The sequence below is a fragment of the Amblyomma maculatum genome, chromosome 6, assembly GCF_055883805.1.
Source record: "Amblyomma maculatum isolate TAMU_Amacu chromosome 6, ASM5588380v1, whole genome shotgun sequence".
In the NCBI taxonomy this organism is placed as follows: Eukaryota; Metazoa; Arthropoda; class Arachnida; order Ixodida; family Ixodidae; genus Amblyomma; species Amblyomma maculatum.
Window position 1 is genome coordinate 48,850,331 of NC_139349.1, and position 20,843 is coordinate 48,871,173.

The 20,843-nt window shown below is 45.4% G+C and overlaps 1 protein-coding gene across 1 annotated transcript in view; it reads right to left on the reverse strand.

The window, feature by feature from the left end:
* LOC146185692 (histone-lysine N-methyltransferase 2A-like) overlaps nucleotides 1-20,843 on the reverse strand; it is an 84,502-nt gene that overhangs the window by 39,142 nt on the left and 24,517 nt on the right. Inside the window, exons 6-11 of the mRNA XM_084606608.1 lie at nucleotides 20,174-20,338; nucleotides 12,162-12,987; nucleotides 9,634-9,681; nucleotides 5,997-6,549; nucleotides 4,333-4,443; nucleotides 860-970 (exon numbers count right to left, since the gene is read on the reverse strand). Coding sequence (XP_084462734.1) covers nucleotides 860-970; nucleotides 4,333-4,443; nucleotides 5,997-6,549; nucleotides 9,634-9,681; nucleotides 12,162-12,987; nucleotides 20,174-20,338 — 1,814 coding nt within the window. The remainder of the gene's footprint in view (nucleotides 1-859; nucleotides 971-4,332; nucleotides 4,444-5,996; nucleotides 6,550-9,633; nucleotides 9,682-12,161; nucleotides 12,988-20,173; nucleotides 20,339-20,843) is intronic.

Consider the following 20,843-nt stretch of genomic DNA (forward strand, 5'->3'; position numbering starts at 1 on the left):
GCAAATGTTTTTCCCCCACTCCCGAGTTCCTTCTCCTCGCACCATACATACAAATCAGCTCCAATGCCCATTTCTGGATAAAATCCTTCTCTCAAGGGCACAGAACTACAACTGATGGCTATACCTCACAGCTGCCCTCAAAACTTTATAGAATGCAGTTTTGGCTCAAAACCATCTCAGTACAGCAGAATGGAAAGTTGGGCTAGTTGAAGGCTGTTCATGATGGATAAGTGGGCGGAAACAGAACGTAGACACAGAAAAGGAGACAACAGGACAAGCGCCACTGCACAACTCACAAGTTGTGAAACAGCGTTTGTCCTGTTGTCTCCTTTTCTGTGTCCACGTTCCGTTTGCGCCCACTTAGTCATCATTTCCGTACCTTAGCTAAAGGGTAACACACATCCAGAAGATATCATAAGCAATTTGCATGCTGTGAAGTATCAGCTTTTAAAAAGCAAGGGGAATAATAAAAAGGAACCAATGCTAACAAACGCATTTTATTGTGTCCTTATTCATTCCACAAAAGTTTCACCACTTTACCTCTATGCAACACTGCTTAAGCAAGTGTTGGTGCTGTTCTTTCAGAGAATGAAATCGCACTTCCTTTCTCGATATCCTTCTTACACGCAAAACATGTAAAACTGTCTATAGACGCATGTGAATACCCACACAGTAGCTGTAAGTAGCTCCTCCACTATATCCCACAAAAATAATTTCTCTGGTGCACAGCAACCCTCTGTTAATTTCAGAGGCACAGGCTGCACTAAAGCAGAAACATGGCAGAGCACAGTGTACGTCAATACAAATTAAAAACCCAAATGACCGCAAGGCCTAAAGGTGGTCTAAATTACTACCGCACCTCTTCCTCCCCAGCACTTCCACACAGGAAACAGACTGCCTGCACAGCGAACTGCTGAGCCGACACCAGAGGAAATCCTGCCGAAATGATCTTGGACCGCTCGTACTCGTCCTGAAACACAAAGGGAGAATTTATTAACATCGACGCTCAGTTTTCAATTAAGATACGGGTTTGTCTCATTTTTGCTGCATTAGCCCCAACCAGTTCCAGCAGGAAGCAGCAGCCGAAGGAGAACTAGACTGGCGAGCCTCCCTAGGAACCCCTGGTCAATTTCTATTTTACTGTAATAAAGTTCATTCCTTCCCCACCTCAAAAACCGTTCCATAGGGTGTCATGGCACTCGACTGCTCGGCAAAATGATGCAGGTTCGACCCCAGCTACAGTGGCCGTGTTTCAATGGAGGCGAAATGCTAAGGCACCGTTCAATGTCAGTGCGTGTTAGCCCCCTTATACAACAGTTATCTTCAAGTGCAGACAAATGTGCACTAGTGAATTTATGTATAGCATTTTTGCATGGTAAACACTAGTAATGAAGTATCAAAAACAAACCATTTATAGCATATTTTAGTGTTTTGCTTATGGGTCCGCTTGTGTTCTGTGCATTTTTACAAGTGCAGGTGTACATTCAATGCGGACCATTTTGGCAGCAAAATATGAATTGGAAAAATTTGGTCCTGACTGATACTTTCCGAGGCAATTTTGATACAAATGCAAATTTCCTTTTATGTCGAAAAATGAGAAAAGACACAGAAACACAGTCGGACCCACATATATATATATATATATATACATACACACATCAAACTCGAAAAGGATTGAGAAATGTGCAATACACCGATAATTTGATACATAAAACTCTCTGCGGCACAAAAGCAAGAACACAATGTACCCGCGCGAGGACATGCTTCCCTGGCAACACACCATAAGTGCGGCGGCCCACAGTAAGAACAGGGTAGAATATATTCCAGAGTTCATCGCTGGTACGGAGTCTGGCTGGCCTACACAACGCTAATTCACTGCTGTCCTGATAACCTAGAGGTAACAAGTACTCTAAATGGCAAAATACTAAAGAACAAGGCCACTCCACAATGCATAAAGCGCACAAATGCACAGCCCACTTGGAAATAGTAACAGTGAGCCAGTGCAACAAATATGGTTAAAGAGTGGTTTCCTCCTCTTCAGCTAACTTTCAGAAAACTGGACCATATATAATTTATGAAAGCACAACAGAGTGTTGCCCACAGGCTTCAACTTGAGCACTCTTAAAAGCCACCAACTGCTGCCAGTTCTTTAAGATGCCGGTCATTTCTTCACCAACCTACATGGCAGTCACTATCTTGGTGCACTTCCACCACAATTCTACTTGAGTGAGTGCGAGCCAGTGAAGAACTCATGCAGCATCAAAAACACATGTGAGAACCCCAGTGTGAAAATTCTGCGCTCCTTGAAATGGCAGTGAGCGGAGTCAAATCAAAGAGTTAACCCCTTGAGCACTTTGGACTTTGGATGAGCCAAACTCGTCCTTGTAAAGCCACCCTCGCAAAGCCACCCTCATCCTTGCAAAAGTTCTTAACACTGAGCGTTTTGATTGAGTAGTGCTCGTCTGTGACTTAGGTTGCATGCTGCTTGACAGATGACACTACAAGCTGCTTTTTTTTATCTAACGCTTGATCATTTTTTATACTGCAGCCTTGATAAGAAAAATAGCATCTGGTGGATTCAACGCCTTATTACTGGGCCACCATCATAGAAAAGGAGCTTTTCTTTGTTGCTGTCCTCATCATCCGAAAATGATTTGAACATCGATTTTTAAATTGTTTTTTAATAAGCGAAGATGACTTTGTGACGACAATAATGTCAGTAGTTCTTGGGTTGGTTGCTTTGGTTTTGGGGTTTAACGACCCAGAGTGACTCGGGCTATGAGAGACGCCATAGTGGAGGGCTCCAGATTCTTTAACGTGCACTGCAATCGCACAGCACACGGACGCCTAGCTTTTCGCCTCCAGCGAAAAGTGGCCACAGGGGCCGGGATTTAACCCGCATCCTTGAGCTCAGTAGTCCAGCGCCCTAACCAATGCACCAACCCAGCGTCGCCAAGTATTTCTTCCAATGAAAATGTCAGCTCAGAAGAAACTATCGTGATGCACATCAGTGGACGACGACTGACCTCAACTACATTGTGATGAAACCCACGGTTTGCATTTTAGGCCATCCTTGTAAGACATTCCTGATTGCCTTGCCTGATGACTTGCTGAGAATATACTGTTTCTTACTAGCAGGTAACCGATTTTTCATATAAGTGAGCAATAAACAAACATCATTATGCTATTTGACTTGGTTTTGCTTCAAACATTTTTTGGGTATTGATACTCCCTTTAAATTACAATACCAATCAAAATCAGCAGTAAAAAATTAATTCTTTAAAAATTTTAATGAAGTGCATAAGGGGAAACATGCCTCTTAAAGTTACTTTTCCAATTTTTGGCCAAATTTAAAAAAGCCTGGTATTCTGATTCAGTTTCTTGCACTGAATTCAAATATGTAACTATTTTTCCAAATGGCCAATTAGTCCAAGAGATAATGAAATTAATTGTTCATAATTTGTATAAACAATTCAGAAATAACCGCACTATAAAAAGTTAACATGGAGACTTTGCTAGATACTAGAAAGCATAATGATTTCAATGTTAGGAGCACTTTTCTGATATAACAAATATTAGCGAAGTTATAGCAGTTCAAAATTCACTGTTCCAAATGTGGGTGCCCTCCCGTCTAATTTAGAGCAAAATTGAAAAACTTTGAGCTGCTATAACATCTTTAATATTTGTTATATTAAAAACGTGCTCCTAACATTGCATTCATTATGCTTTCTAGTACTTAGCAAAGTGTCCATGTGAATTTTTATAGTGCGCTTATTTTTTCATTGTTTCTGCAAATTATAAAAAATTGAACTAATTGGCCAAATGGAAAAATAGTTATATTTTTTAAATCAGTGCAAGAAAGTGAATCAGAATACCAGGTTTTATCAAATTTGGACAAAAATGAGGAAAAATAGTTTTAAGAGCCATGTCTTCCCTTAAAGGGGCTAATACAATTGTGTAATACCCCTTATGTAATACCCCGAAAGGGGTCTTTAAGGTAATAAAATAAAATGGAAATGAAACCAAAGTGGCTTATCAAAGAGAATGTCCCCACCATTACATATTCAAGGGGATATTTGTACTGCCTGGTGTAAGTGGACTTAACAGTAATACCTATAGAACATGAGATAAATATAAGGCTAATTAGTACTTGAAAAACTCACTGGGACTATTTAAGCCTGTACATCACTCGCTCGTACTCACAAGAGAGCCAAACGCTACATCGCCTTGTAGAAGGCAGACGGTATGGCATGCCTAAAAAAGAGCCAAAGGACACCACTAAGCAAACAAGCAAACAGTATAAGAGCCCAGTCCACTTGGGAGGGCGCTTACCCATAATAAGGCCTGAACCAGGGGCTGGTTTCCATGGCCCACAGACTTTTTGCTGAGCTGCCGGGAAGACAACGGGTGATCCACCACCTTCGGGACCAGAGGTGCATACAGCTGAGCAGGAAGGGCAGCAATAAATATTTCAGCCATTCGCAATCATTACAATATACAAGCTTCCCTAATTCCCGCACTGCAAATGCGTGGCTGAGTCTAACCTTCTCGGGAAATCCTCCAATGCGGCAAAACCGTACCAAAGCTCAGAATTCCTTTCAAGAGACTTTGCTGACATCATTTCTGCCTCGAGTTCTTGGTCCATTACGGCTATCCTTGCCGTCTACATATGCGACCAAAGACGAGATGAGACACACCAGTGTGTGCCAGTCTGGTACCCGGTGCTTTGAGCTGCCTGCTTTTAACCATCTATACACAGTACAGCTCAACCAATGCTGCAAGTTATACGGTGCAATACTGTGGAGCTTGGAAAGGCTCCAGCTGTAAACTCACTCTTATTACTTAAAAAGGGACAGTCTGTAGACTCTTTCGACGATTTTTTGCTCACCTCAATCGAAATCTCTTTTCCGAAATCAACGATTGCCGGGCCGTGGCTCTGAGAAACATGGCAGAGCAATTTAGAACTTAATTCTTCCACACGGTAGTCGTATACAACAGCAGAGAGCGTCAGCAATCCCTGACATTGGGGACAAAATTATAGTTATTGTGGTGACTCTATGCGATTCTTTGGACGCGGCAACTCCTGCACTGCCTAGGTGGCGTGCAGTGGAAATGCTGAGCATGACATTCAACTAGATGCACACGTTTAGTTAAAACTGCCACTTAAGTGCACCAAGATAGTTCTAAACAAAACTGGTGATATCATAAATGCAGCAACTGTTTTCACTGTGACGCAGCTGCAGGTCATGTTCATGCCACGAACGAATGCATGCACCATGCGAAGCAATAACATTCAGTCAGTTTCCGTTTCCATGGTTAACGACAGTAGCAAGGACTGTGAGGTGGAACTCACGGGAAAAAACGAGTGGAATAAGAGCCTACATGAATGCACTACGCCCCTCCCCCACGTCGCTTTCGTCCACGGGCGGCGGCGGCAGAGCGCACCGCAGCAGACAGTGCTCACGCTCCATTTTCCCATCCGACTGCACACTCTAGGCTATCGCAATGACAAGGCCTAGCTTTTCCCTTACTGCCACTGCCGCCATAGGCAATCTAGTCTGTTCGAATTACTCGCTTCGCATAAGCTTTCACTGCCCCGCAAAAACAGGTTGTTTGAGACAAAGATGTCTGCTCGCGTCTATTTCATGCTGAAAAAAATTGCCTATGGTCAAAAAACGATTTCCACAGTATTGCTGGAACCAAATTTAGCCCGAAAAATCTAACTTTTAGGGTCCGAAATATTGGCCGTGAAAATGTACATGTTCCTATGAGGTGCATGACGGCTCCTAAATGAAGTCCGAAATGTCGCGCAAGTCCAAATTATTGGAGTCCGAAAAATTAGTCGGCTACTGTAAAAGATTAAGGTTTTGATGCAAAGATTCCCGCAGGTTTCAACAAGACTCTGCATACAAAGTTGAAAAAGTTGGAAAGGAAACGCTTGCACTGAAAGGTTAGGAGCGTTCCATGTTTCACCGAAATGCCACAGGGATCTTTACCTTTGCCTGCTGCCTGGCCTCCTTGGCTCCAATACCACTGCCACCAATGGTGGCAAGGCTGCTGCTAGTGCTGCTGCTACCAACCCCGCTGTTGATGCTGCTGCTGTTGCTGTTCTCCCAACTTCCCAGGCTCGCCGTCTCCTGCTCGCACGCAACAGCCCCAGCCAAGGGCGCACATTCCCTCCTGTCCTGCACCTCTTCAGGTTCTCCGCACGACACTTCCGTCTTGCAGCTAGCTGCAGCCTTCCGCATGGACTTCCCTTTCTTCGTGAGCCGCCTCCTCGCAGTTGCCTTGACTTTGGCTCGGGCTTTCTCCTTGCGTCTCAGCAGCCGCTTATATTTGTCCAGCTTGGGCCTGTACCTCTGCACGGGCTTTGGCTGCAGCACCCTCCTGGGCTTTGGTGATTTCTTGGGCTTTTCCTCCTCCTTGACCTTGCATCGTGGCTCCGATGAACTCGCCTTACTCGGCTCCGATGAACGGTCTGCTTCACCTGCCTCTGACTGTGGAGCCGGGCACCCTGGCCTCAGGCTCAAGTTTGCACATCGCCTTTGCCTGAGTGAGCAAAAATGTGTAGTAGTATGAGAATATATGCACGCAAACAAAGATCTCGCATCATTCTGCACTGCCCCCAGCCTTACAGGGGATACTAAAGGGGAGGTAACACTGTCGATTTCAATAGAAGTTGCGCTAAGTGTTGTTAACTCTGAATGCCATTCATTTCCTCCTGGATAGCAATATAACGCCACTTACTGATAACGGTAATCCCATTTGCGCAAGCCTGGAGAACCCATTTCTGCATTTTTCTTCGAAGCAGTTGTTTATAAATGAGCTTGGGGCTTATTTGCACTCATTTAAAGACTGAATGTGCTACAATATGCCAGATCCTAATAGTATACACGAATGCAGAATTAGACTGCAAAAATGAGAAAAGCTAGCATCCTTCCTTTATCTGTTTCATTTATTGTGCACCAATTTAACATTAAGTACCTGGCTAGCACTCAATTTAGTCCCCATGCTTATCCCAACAATACAGTATTGGGGCCATCCACTTCAGGAATTTCTGACCACTTCAGCCAGAACAGAGTAATTAGGAACAAAAGCAGCCTTTGTGCCTGCTGGCCAAAAAATCGATGATAACAAGCCGTTCATTTCCACTGTTCGGCACCAGCGACTAAGAAAGTTTCTGCACCGCTTCAATCACTCACCCTGCCACACTGTTTTGTGCTAGGACTCATGTAAATTTTGCCACTTTAGCTTTCGATGACTTCACCCAGTAATTTTGATAGATGCCACCACCTTATACGGCTAGCTTTGAAAAGTAAATATATTAAAGCATGTTATACTGTAAGCTGGGCGAACTAGCTTTATTGGCACTGCCAACAATGGCATCATAGATCGATAACACCAAACAGACGTTGGTGATGATACGGCTAGCTTTGAAAAGTAAACATATTAAAGCATGTTATACTGTAAGCTGGGCGAACTAGCTTTATTGGCACTGCCAACAATGGCATCATAGATCGATAACACCAAACAGACGTTGGTGATGATCATTGACAAATATGAATGAAGTTCACGTAAAACATAGGGTGACGATGGATAATCACGCATGTGGATAAAGTTCACGAAAAGTGCTCACAATATATATAACCTGAGCTATGCTTCAAACCTGACAATGAGGCTCGATCACCCCACACACGCGAGAGCTATTGGTGCTGAGATCGGCAAACTTTTTGATAGCACGTTCTAAGATGAAGCTTTTTCAAGCTTTGAGGCAACTTAAAAGCATTGCTGCTCTGCCTAAATGTGAGTGCTGCACCTTTTTTTTCTATTACTTTGCATAACAAATTTTCTCACAGGCACGGAGCATTATGCAATGGTCACGCAAACATTCATACTCAAGTTGCCCTAACGGGGTAAGCAGAAGTGCACCTTTAAGCTCACGAGAACTCTATCTTTGGTTTGGTTTGTGGGGTTTAACGTCCCAAAGCAACTCAGGCTATGAGAGACACCATAGTGGAGGACTCCAGAAATTTCGACCACCTGGGGTTCTGTAACGTGCACTGACATCGCACAGCACACGGGCCGGGATTCGATCTTGCGTCCTTGGGAACAGTAGTCGAGTGCCGTAACCACTGCGCCACCTTGGCGAGGTAACTCTATCTTTACACCTGTGCACTGAACACAGGTAGCTCAGTTGATCCAAAACATTAGCACAAGCAGCTGCAACAGCAAACATGAAATTCAATTAGCCACAGCTTCTTTGGATTAAACTGGCAGCTCAGCCATGGGGCTGATGATGGTATCAGTGCAGCCATTGATAGTGGTGCTGGCGATTACGATGCAGCTGCAAGTTCCATTGTTCCAATTTTATTGAAACTACTGCTGCGCAAGGGGCTGTCCAAAAATTTAGAGGGACACTTGAGCTCTGCCTTCAAAGGTATGACACTATAGAGGTAATGGGCCCGGCTTGCCAAGTCTCCTTGTGGATCCTTGCACATGTACACCCTTGCGCAAAAGTGGAGAGACCCTGCATTTCGACAAAACTGCACACCAGCTTTTTCTGACGATGAAGCGGTTATTTCTAAGTTATGCATAGGGTAGCCTTACTAATATACTTGCCACCTCACCAGAGCAAATTATTCAGGGGCATCTTTTTATACAGAAAATCAACCATTGCAGTGGCTCGCATGGTTTCTCCACTTTTGCGCAGGGATGTAAATAGACTTTGCAACTCGACCGGTTAGCGATCCCTTCAATTTTTTCACTTAATATCTCACACACATTCTTTACCATACGGTCGTATGTGAAAGGGCACTTGACATAGATATAACGGCCCACCTAACCAAGTTGTACAAGCGCGCCTGTGTTACCTAGAGGTAGCGTGTCTGACTCGGAATCCAACGGTCCTGGAAGGATGATTACTCTCCCATGAGAAAGGAGAGACCCAAGTATGCAGCCCTTGCCAAATTAGCCATGTACGGCCTCGTCAACTTCTAGCTACAACATGGTCCCAGCTTTCAAAGCGCCGCTGCATCCAACCTGGCCATGCAATGAGGATAAGTAGCAGGTCATGGGAAACATCGCCTTCGGTTCCCCCTGTGCTTGCATCGCTTTGCTTGGACATGCGTCTGCATCGGACGCAATGTTGTTTTGAAAGCAGTGACCGAGTTATAGCTAGAAGTGAATGACCCTGTACAGTCAGTGCCCAACCACATCAGCATTCTATCGCAGCTATCATCTGCCAGAGCCAAAGCTGTGATTTCGCGCTCACAACGCCGATAACACTGACGCCGGACTTTTCGGGAAACAGGACCTTTAACGCTGTCATGTTAAAATCTGAAGTCTTGTGGGTGAACCAGGAGAGCTGGCAGGTATATGTAATGCTGAAATTTTGTACACTTAAGTTAGTGAGCATCAGTAGCAAGAAAACGAACTTTGCTCAGAAATTGTCACACACACACACAAAAAAAAAGTTTGACTGCAAACGTCAGTGTGGAAAGCAGGGCAGCCCCTTAAAGGTGACACACCTCACCGCCTCCGTAAATTCAGATCTAAAAGGAGGCTTTAATGCATTTGGCTAGGACAAGAACTGCAGGTGCTCATCAAACACTAGGGATAACAACAGATACTCACAAGCATGCCTGTTTCATAAGATTTTTTCCTCCAAACTTCTTCTTGTCCCTGCAAACAAGCCACAGACACTGTGCTTTAAGACTTGAAGACAAGGCAGTCACCAGAGAGATGCCAAAACACTTTACGCTGAAAGTCTCATGTCAACAAGCACGGCAGGTGTTTCGAGTTTGGATATATTCTCATATGCCTTCGCATCGATGTTTGTTTCTGGCATTCACATTCCAGACACAGCAGGTCTACAAAACTAATTGGCATAAGAAAATGCGGTGCTGGTTGTTCCCACCAAACTGTTACATTTACAAAAGCTCATCACATACAGATTATTTTTCTGCAGAGTGCAATCCAAATAGCATTTGTGAAGTCTCTGGCAAACACTGAGTAGTAACTTGCACTAGTCTCGCTAGAGTTCTCAACTCGCAACCTTCCAGAGGCTCCCAACCCATTCGCCGAATTTAGTGGTACAATAGCAAAGGAAGCTATCCCGGCACAGACTGGTGGGCATTTGCAACAATAGAGAAGGCACTAATGGAATTTTAAAACACCACTGAGGCGTGTGATGCAGTGTGTGCATAACATATTGCATCACACATCGCAGAGGAGGACCACAGTCACGTAGTCGCACAAAAGTAATTAGATAAGTTTCCAATTGTTCTTAACTGAAATGTGCACGGGCACACACACTAACACAAGAAGAAAGCACCGAGATAAGATAATAAAACACTTTCTGGGGCAGAGACTAATGTGTATCCACTGATCATCCAGCACTGTTTTCGACAGCTATGCACAGTCCCCCCCCAGATGCAGTAAAAGCTCATTGATTTGACTTCCATTAATCCAAAAATAGGATCATTCCTATTGGCAAGGCAGTCTCGACCAATGCACATGATAGGCTTGTGGGATTCGGGCTTTACAGCTGGAGGACGGGGTTTCATAAACATCTCCTTTGTGAACTTGGAGGCTAGTGTCATTGCAGCTGAGCGCTCTCCTCCCTGTGGAGGTTGAGTACGCGCTGCGGTGTTTCAGTGTGCACGTGGTGACAGCTGATTGGGCCTTCAGCTCGCACGAAGTTCGAATTATCGAATGTCCCGAGAAAAAACTGCAGAGAACCGTAATGTTATCTAATAAATGCTTGAAATATGGCTGTCTAAATATTTGAGGTGAAAACTAAGCGACAGTGACAACGTTTTGCAATTTTGTCAAGTGGTTTGTGCCTAATATCGGAAACGGCATGACGCCATCCTAAAATAGAACTAAAAGAACTGTGACCCGCAAAGCAGTGTTGGAAAGGGCACGATTGGCTGATGCATGCACCCCAAGGCAGCGGCAAGATGGTGGGATTGTAAAAGTGAAACAAACTATGCTGCTGGGCTACATTTCGGCTATTGGGGTTTTCTGATCATCGTTGCACCTGCTACAGAGCACATGCTGAGGTGCGCTGGCACTGCCGTTCCAAGTAATTCATATTCACACGTCTATTTGAACGATTTCTGGCTTCATGGGTTGCACCTCGATGTGGCCCCTACATTCAAATTAACGAGTGTCCAACACCCATGTTTGTGAAACACGGCCGGGATACCGCTCTTTGTTTGAATTATCCGAATTTCCGTATTAGCGGGGGTCGAATAACAGTACTTTACTGTCCCTCGTCATTCTTGCACCAGCGCCGAACCTGTTGCAAAATATATTGAATATTCTATTATCTGAAGAGCGCGTATTAGATTCGCAAATCAAATAATCTGGCAAACCTATTATTTAATTTGTATTCGGTTATTCGCATATCTACAGTTAATGCGTATGAGTGCTCAAAGGGAGGCCGCATCCAAGAATAACCGGCACAGCAAGCGATTGTCAAAATAGCCATCCTCCATTGCAAAAGTCGCCCATGCACCACTGACAAGCATATAATGGCAGGCCCGACGAAAAACAGACGGCCCTGTCTCAGTCAACGGGCCTGCCACTTAGTTTCAGTTTCACGTTTCCAATATTTGCACGTGCACTGCAGTGAGAGTTATGCGTTTCCCTCGCTTCCGTCTGCACGGTTCTTGCACAACGCCACAACTACGAGCTCATCGAACACCATTTTCGCATTGTACAGTGAAGCCTTCTGGCAAGCAACGCAGCCACTGGTGCGGTGCTGAAGCCACTACTCTGTTGCACCATAAAGGGTGCCAGGAGCAGTTCTGCTTCGATGCTCTCGATAACAGACATCCAACAAACATAGGCATAAATGTGAGAAACATTGACTGCTTCACTGCTTCCATCTCAGAAATGGATAAAGCCTTTCACCTAAAAAATTTACTTCGATGCAAAATGTACTTCTCAGTTATTTCAAGATCAATTTGATAATTCAAACTTCAGATAATTAGCAAAATTTTCCCAGTCCCTTAAAGTTCGGATCAAGTTTTAATTAATGAGCTTTTATCATAGTGCACAATTCTGAACACCTACCTTCAAGACACTTCAAGACATTACCTACACAAATGGAACTACAAAGATCACAGCGTTACGGATAAAATGCAGACACTGACCGGCAACAGACACACTTCCCACAGTCCACCGCCAGACAGCCAGCACACCGGTGGCAGCGGGCCTTCCGTACCCTGAAGAAATTGGTCACGGGCATCGAGTAGCGAACAACTTTGCGCCGTAGCGGCCTGCTTGCGCATGAAGTGTCTGCTAGCACCTCTTCCTGCTCTCCTTTTGACGCGAGGGTCTCCATTGGGGACTCAGGGGGCTCTTGCTTTTCCTCGCTGCCATCGGGAGTCTCTGTTCTCGGCTGCAGCGTGAGCGTGCCCTGCTCCTCACTGACGTCTTCCTCTTTCACCTGCGTTGCTGGCTGGCTCGGCTGCTCTGCCAAACTCGGGCCAACAATTGTTTCCTCCTCCCCATCCTTCACTTTCCTCCTCTTTGTCTCCGGCTCCCCCAGGACTTCTTGACTCTCCTCCACTCCCTGCTTCTTCTCCTCAACCTTGTCACCTCTGCCATCATCCTTTACCTCGCCTTGCTCTTGCTGTCTTTGGTCTGGAGACTGGTGCTGCTCCCTAGTGCTGCTGTTATCTGCCTGTCCTTGCCTCTGCTGCTGTTCTTCTTGACTGTGCTGCCGCTGGTGATGACGCTCATCCTTGTGGTGCTGGTGGTCCGTCCCATGTTGACCATGCTCCTTGCTCCGCCGCGACCTCTCGTGTGACGAAGGTTCTTCGTGCTCCCTGCCAGGCGCACCACCACTGCCCCCGCCCCTCCTCTCATGGTCTCTCCTTCGACCTCCCTCATCTCTTCTCCGGCCACTGTCATCCCTCTTCTTGCCGTCATCCTTGCGACGGTTTCGCTCTGGCACTTCAGGAGAGGAGTCCTCCTCTGCAAGTAGCAGGCAAGGAAAAGAATTTGCAGCTAATAGGACCAACAACTGACCAGATGTCAAAAGACCATAGCACAAATGAAAAGGCCTTGCTTCATGGTGTAATAGTCGAACAACACAATAGCAGAAAATTGAAGGCCAATAATTTCAACCCATATATGCCCAGTGTCCTACATTTAGGGCACCGCATCTTTTGCACAGTAACTGTAAAAGTCCATCATAAAAAGCTTGCACCAAGTAGCTAAGGTTTATGAAGCTGCACGTATTTTGTGTGCAAAGGTTGCATTGTGCATATGCTGAAACCACTATGTTATGAGAAATGTGCCGTTAGACTCGATGTCAAATGTTTAAAGCTTTACTGCACACAGTCGCATTAGCCTAGCATGCTACACTATAGAATGGCGCAGAAGGCAATGTTAAAGAGAGAAAAGGAGACTTGCATTAAAAGGGAGACGTTATTTTTAAGTGAAATAAAACATTCTATATCAAATCCATTTTCTTTTATTTTTATTTCTGAAGTTCGGGCTAATTTAGAATTGAAAATTGCACACAGAAGAAAATTGAACCAACGATCTGTAGGGAAACATGGTCATTATCGATTTATCGTACTATGTGATCACATCTCGGTAAGATACTGCTTATATGACATGAATGCGACATGTTTTAGAGCACTAGCCTTAGGGCTTTGACTTTGCCAATACACCACTACTGTCTTTGACTATGCCTGTTCCTCTGGCCTTGAAAGATACAAAAAAAGAAGAGCTGGGCCTGCCCCGTGACTGCATTTCGAACCCACAATGGCAAAAACAAATCAGCTTCACTGGCCACTGCATAAAAGCATTATGTTATCACCCCTACCAATCACTTGTTATGTTTAGCTTCCGCTCTCGACACTGTGCATTGCAGTCATCATCTTGGTCACCTACCTTCCAAGCACAACGGATCCAGAACATAACGCTATTGCATTGCCCTCTTGCGATGTTTTTTTTTTTCTTTTTTAAGTTTATTTCTGTAAATAGTCTTCTTACGGGGTGGGTGGGCCTTCGTCAGGTGTTGATACACCTTTTGCCTGCTCTCCCCCGGTTTTCATTGCTGTTGTAATGCAAACCAAAATAAAATCTTAAAAAAAAAAAAAAGCGTTAAGCGGCTCCAAAATTTTATACAACGCTATTACTAAGATCCCCAATCGCTATCACTGATTTTGCCGCTCTTTATCTGAATCCCGACCATGAAACCTTAACCTCGAACCAAAAGCAAAATTAAATGTGACACGCTAGCCCACATGAGTTCCATTTGGGCAGCAGGCTGCAATTTATATATTTTTTTTTCTTTTGAGATAGTCTGCCATATTTTGTAATAGTCTGCACTCTCTCAAGTGCACCTTTTGCTGAGCAGCAATTCCCCATTTAAACTGCCAATGAATTGCTTTAAGCTTTCGTTGATAAACGGCACCACAATGTTTTACATTTCTTGGTAGAAGCAATAACCATGACCCCCAAAAACATTGTACCATGGCAAATTATGGGTGTGAAAACTTAAATGGACATTACTTGAAATAAATGCTCTTAGACAGTTTCGTTCAACTGAAGGAGGGACACGGCCCTTTGAGGCCGAAAATCGGCCTAAAATTTGGATTTTTGATTTATTTTCGCAGTCCTGAAACATTTCAGCAACTATTTGCAAATTTTGGTAAAACAAATACCACCAATTTCGCACGTTACATCGTTCCAAAGTTGACAATCTGAACGCTTGGCCCTTTAAATTGACATCAAATCGCGCCGAATTTTGATCGGTCGCAGATCGAGAAATACGGGCTCCACCGACATCATTTTGGTCTAGTTCGAAAGATCGTGATCCAGGCTGTTCCCATATCACGACTGGCTTACGTGAGCGAACACCCGAGGCGGGAAACAAAAGGGCGAAATTGCGCGAAAGGCGTTGCTATTGGGCTCCAAAAACACGTGACCCAAATGACCACTTTTGGTGGCTGCCGGTGTCGACTGTTTGTGCAGCCGACCTGTGGCCTGGCGCCATATTGAAAAGGTCGCGTAGTTATGCTTAGCTGGTTAAAGGTCCTCAGGTGGTCTGAATTTCAGGATGTGTCTATCATTACCTGAGTTGCTTTGAGATGTCAAACTCCATAACCAAACTAGACCTTTCTTTCACCTTTCACTACCAGATTCCTCCCTTTTATTACGGCGCGATTCAGGAATCTATATAAAGTGTGACAGATAATGCGCTTTCCTCTAACGAGACGCTTCATTCGTTTCCGCGGACTTCTGTCCAAAAGCGCTAGTTGCTGAAAAGACGCACGTACCTCAGTGCGCGCTCTCAGACGACTCGACGACTCTATGTACTCCGTGGGCAACAAGTTTGATGCGAATAGTCGCTGCGCACGCTATCGCGTGGCACACTCACTTGGTACGACAGAAACACAATTTATCGCAACTGATTTCTGTTCGCAGCTATAAAAAGAAAAAATAGGACAACGCGCGCGAAGGTGATGTATCGCGGCCACGTACCACTACATATGTGGCCACAACAATCTCCACCAACAAAATGCTAATCACCAGCATGTAGCCCAACTACCCTGTATACGCAACAATTCACGGATCCGTTAGGAACGAACCGTCCGAGTTCTGAAGGTTGTTGTTGTGGCTGTAGGAAGAAGGAAAAAAGTGCAAAAAAAAAAAAAAAAAGTGCAGCAGGGTTCTGATGGAGACGGACTTTACAAAGCTTTGCAGAACGATGCGCAGCGTCGTCTGCTCTTTGCCGAGCGGCGCGTACGCCATGCTGCACTTTTTTCAGTCTCCTCTGGGGCGAGTGCAGGATGGGCAAGAAATCGTGCAGAACTAACCCTGCACCTTGACAAAACGAGAAGAGAAGTGCAGACAGCGCGCGCGGCACCGGCAAAACGAGGACGGCGCTGCTGCACTACCATAGTCTCCTCTATAAATAGAGGATGCTATGGCACTACATGAACTAGTGCAGCTGGTGCAGCCAAATCGAAGACATCTCCGGTTTAGCGACGTTCCGTCGTCACGACCATGGAGGAAGGAAACAACCTAGGAGAGGCCGCTGCCATTCCCAATGCATCAGAGAAAGTGTGGCGGAAGTGACGCAAAATTAGCAACGGCATGCAGTTGCTATTAGCATCCTCGATCGCCCGCACCAGTGCGCACCGGGGCGCCTGGTGCGCACCATATATCCTCGATAAACCGCACCGGTGCGCACCCGCTGTCCTCGATCACCGGAAGCGCCCCTTGCCGGGGCAGTTTTTCGTTGCCCCGCCACGCACCCAGAAAATCGGTGGTTCGCAGGGGTTCAATCCCGGCAAGCACTGCGGGACGCGTGCTGCAGGGAAGCCGCTTTGCCCTGCACGATGTGCTCGCGTCTGCACGCTGAATGACGCGATGGAGAAAAATAGTACGGATGATTGCCGCAATCGATAAACTGCTGTCAAGATCATATCTGGTTACGAAGACGGACCTCACACAGCGTAAACACGGTGAAGACTTGAAAGTCAACCAGTTTTCTCGTCGGGCCGATCATCTAGCGCCTCAACGATAGCGAGCGGCTGTTTGCAATTCCCTGCTTAACATCGCAGTGTGCAGAGCCTTTGACACGTCAAGCTTGTAACGTACGACATGTCTTTGAGATGTGAATTACGTTATTGATATGCAGTTCCGAAAGCATTTCTGGGTGAGCAGGAACGTCTGCTACAATGTGATCGGCACGGCTATGAGAAGCGGAGCCCTTACCCAAAAAAAACGGCTAAAGAACACGTCCTTTCATTTCTGGTTTTTAAGCAACCACGACTGCATGCATAAATAATGACAGGATTTAACTCACTTGTGGTATGCGGGAAACAAAAGTAGCGAACAAGCCGTCACCGCAATATTTAGCATATCAGAAAGTACACTCTATGTCATGATCGACCGTGTATCCGCTTCCGTATCATCATTCAGTTCTCTTACAGACATTGCCCAATGATACCTCGTACCGTTGATGTTGCATGCTTTCTACAATGGTATGTGTGCAGCACGGAGTTTGGTGAGATTCCAGCAGACAATCAAATTCGCGCTCCATAAGAAAGGTGTCGCTGCATGCATTAAACTTTCTTCTTTCTTCCTTTCACTTTTGGCCTGCGCACCAGTTTTGGTGCCGACCCGTTTCAAAGGGTATTGCCCTGACCATCATCATCATCATCATCGCGGGTGCATTTTGTCCTCAATGTTGATCCTTCTCAGGGTGCCACCGCCGCGGTGCACAGGGCACCGCGACAGTCTTGGGGCGCACCCGGTGCGTGGTGATCGAGGATGCTATATGAAAATTCGGGCCACTAGCAACAGCGCTGCTAAGGGCCCGAGGTACCTTAAAAATGCGGAGGGTAAAGTAGGAGGAGAGACATTGCAGCGCACGGTCGTGGCGCGGCTAGAGCGGCCTCATCGGCTTTAAAAGAGTGACGTCAGGGCCTCTCCTAAGTTCTTTCCTTCCTCCATGGTCACGACCAAGTCCGACTGAAATAGAGACCTGCACTGAAAACAGGGTCCTATGGGACCGCGTGCGCCAACTTTCGTTACCTTTCTCGCCGTTGATGGCGCTCGGTTGACCTGTTCGATAGAGTCACTGGAAAATTTTCCAGTGACTCTACTGTTAGACACGCTGTGCAGGGTGTGTGGGAAGGGTGAGGAAACGGCTGAACACTAATTTCCTGTAAAGGGCTCCGTCCTATAGTTCAAGGCAGAGGGGCAGATTTAGCCAAAGCATTGGGGTTTAAGGATAATGGAGGGGATATAAATTTTAAAATGGTAGAAATAACCAAACGAAGGTTAGTTAGCTTATTGGTAGCTGAAAGCAAGGCAAGAATAGATCCAAACTATATTACTACTCATGGCTAGGCGGCCTGTGGCGCCGCCGCCCGATTCAAAGGGTTCAGCTTTATCCATCCATCTGCCATTTATCATCATCAATAAATTATAAAGTTTAAAAAAAAACCGTTTTATCATCATCAATAAATTATAAAGTTTAAAAAAAAACCGTAACTAAAATTAAAAAAAAAAAAGCTTTGTCCGAGTTATACTTTAAAAATTTTGCCTTTTTGTATTTTAGCGGAGAGTCTATTTTTATAATGTTTTTTTCTCATCCGCGAATCCACTTTGTGCGACGGCACTGCAGTTATCCGTTACGCATTCGCAGTACAGGTGCTTCTGCATTACAGCGTGGACAGATAATTAAACTATAACGACGAAGAAAAATGACAGAACTAATAGACCCTTCTTATCAACAGCTTTACAGTAGCGCCAGGCTGGCCGTAGTGTTCTTTCCCTAGCGGCAAGGGTTATGAACTAGAAGGTGCGCCCTGGAGCAGTGCTATCTGTGCAGGTCTTTATTTCAGTCGGTCTTGGTCACGACCACGGCTTAAAACACTGGGTACTTTCGATTTTCCAGGTCTCAGCTTCCGCTCTGACAGGAAGCAGCGTGTGGTCACATGACTTTGTGAACTCCCCCCAACGTTTCAGCTCTTGCCGCTCTTAGCAGACGATGCCAACTATCAGTCACCATGCACGACTCAGCTCTTTCGCAATGACGCAATGACCATGCCTTACAAATGTGCTTGTGTGACCTACGAGTAATGTGTCTAACCCGCGATCCAAAGGTCCCAAATTTGATTCAATCTCGCCCTCCTATCTCGAATGAGCTACCCAAGTTGGCAGCTCCTGTCAACTCGACCATGTCATGCGCTCTCCTGATGTCCACGCTCTGCTGCTGTCTTCTACAGGGGCCGCTTGCCTCTACTTGACTCCATGTGGAAGAAAATAAATGGTGCTTGCATTTCTCCAATGAAGTAGAGGTGGACTGGTCATATAATTCCTACAAAATAATTTATTTTGTAAAAGAACATTTTTACAAGGGCCAAAAAAATTGACAAATATCAATAATTCAAAATTGGGCGGTAAGGGCTCCCTGCACAGGATGAGTTTCAAGGCCCTGTTTGAGTCTCTGTGACTGCTTGCACTGCCCAAATATTGCCTTTTGTGACCTTCTGTTTTTATAGGTAAGAGGGAACACACTCTTCCCACAAGCAGACGACCGCATTCAGAACACCCACTCTTAAGAGTGCTAAGGAAGAAGTCTCAAGAGCTGCCCACTTCATGTGATGAAGTGTCAAGCACGGCTGGCAGTTCATTAGATGAAGAAATGCTCATAACAAGAACCCTGAAAAAGGAAAAATATGAAAGTGATGAATCTGAATATGATTTCGGCCGTCGCATGACACTGATAACTGCAAGGCAATGAAAAATTAGGTGGTTTCAAAGTGATGCCATAGTTGAAAACCGCCAATAAACTCGTAAAAGAAAAGCTTCTTATCGACGATGCAACATGATACCTCCTGTCAAGGTACCTAGATGGTACCCTGATACATTCCAAAAAGTTCCACGGCGACTCATTCAAAATTTCACTTGATGTGGAGAGAGCTGGACACTGTCAGTACCCAGTACAAATTACCAAAATCCATCGCAGGGCATTAAAACTGGAAGCGAGAAAATGTGGCTGGCCTGCCATTTATACATCGCCTCCAGTAGAACCAGCACTCAGGCAAGACCATGCACCGGCTCACACACCGTAGTGGAAAGCAGAGCTGCAAGTCTTTCATCATCTCACGCTGCTATGTCTACAAAGACTGGCACTGTACCAATGATACTCACGAGGAAAATGTTTTTCTCACTGAACTCGACTGCATCATGCCTTTCTGGTCCACTAGGTCCATTTGAGTGCAATTGGAATCATGCATGAAAACGAACCAAGAGGAGGCTGAGCCCGGGTTTTATCCTTTTATTAAATTATCTTATTTCTAAGCACATACATGTCTGCGTGTCAATCTTTTATTCCAAAAGTCTTAATTTTGTCCTCGAAGGATTAATAACAAGACCCCAGCAAAACTGAGCACCTTGCACGTGAACTTTGTGGCTTCACCAAAAATGGGTCTTTAAAATTCAGCAGTCAGTCCCTCAACCATGCTGAGCCAATGAAGAAAACTTACAGGAACCGCACGCGCTGTAGCAGTGCTACATGACACAGCATTTACGCCCAACATTACCAGCATCACTGTGGGTTCCGAGGTGGACTGACTATCTGTAGTTCATATGTACAGGCAGCTGAGTCCAGTGCATTGCTTCTCACCTTGCGAAGAGTGGTGCACGGCGAGCCGGCTCTTGTCTTCCTCGGAGAGGGCACTGAGACTGATGCGGCCCGCAGGCGCTGTGGAGAAAGTGGCCTGCTTCTGCCCTAAGACAACGGCCGCTCGACGACACACGTGCTTGATGCGAGGCCCGTGGTTGCTCTTGGCTGCACGGGCGTTAAGCAGAGGAAGCACAAGTGTCCAACAACCACATAACTGATGTCACAAGACCGGCACAATAGCAACAGTTCATACCTAAGCCACCCAGCCAAAGCTAAGGCAAAGGCGAACTGTGAAGTGACTGTATTTCACACAGCCCTCTTCTTGCCACGAAACAGCGCAGCACAGCTAAAACATGTGCGCTATCTCTAGAGATAGATAATGAAGCCAATGTGAACACCGGAGTAAAAAAAAAAAGCCACAAACTCGCCTTGCTCAGACAAAACCAGAAACTTAGAATCATTGGCTAATTATTAAGAAAGCAATACCTTCCTAAAGCAACACAAAAATATGATGCTAGTCCACCTTTTTATTGACAGTGAATACTCAATGCTGCTAATGAGATTATTCCACTTTAGCACCGAGGCAGTCTAGTACCACATAACGAAACCACTCTGACCTACTGGTTTCAACAGGTTCCAAGAAGCACTATCAAACCTAACAGCCATAATA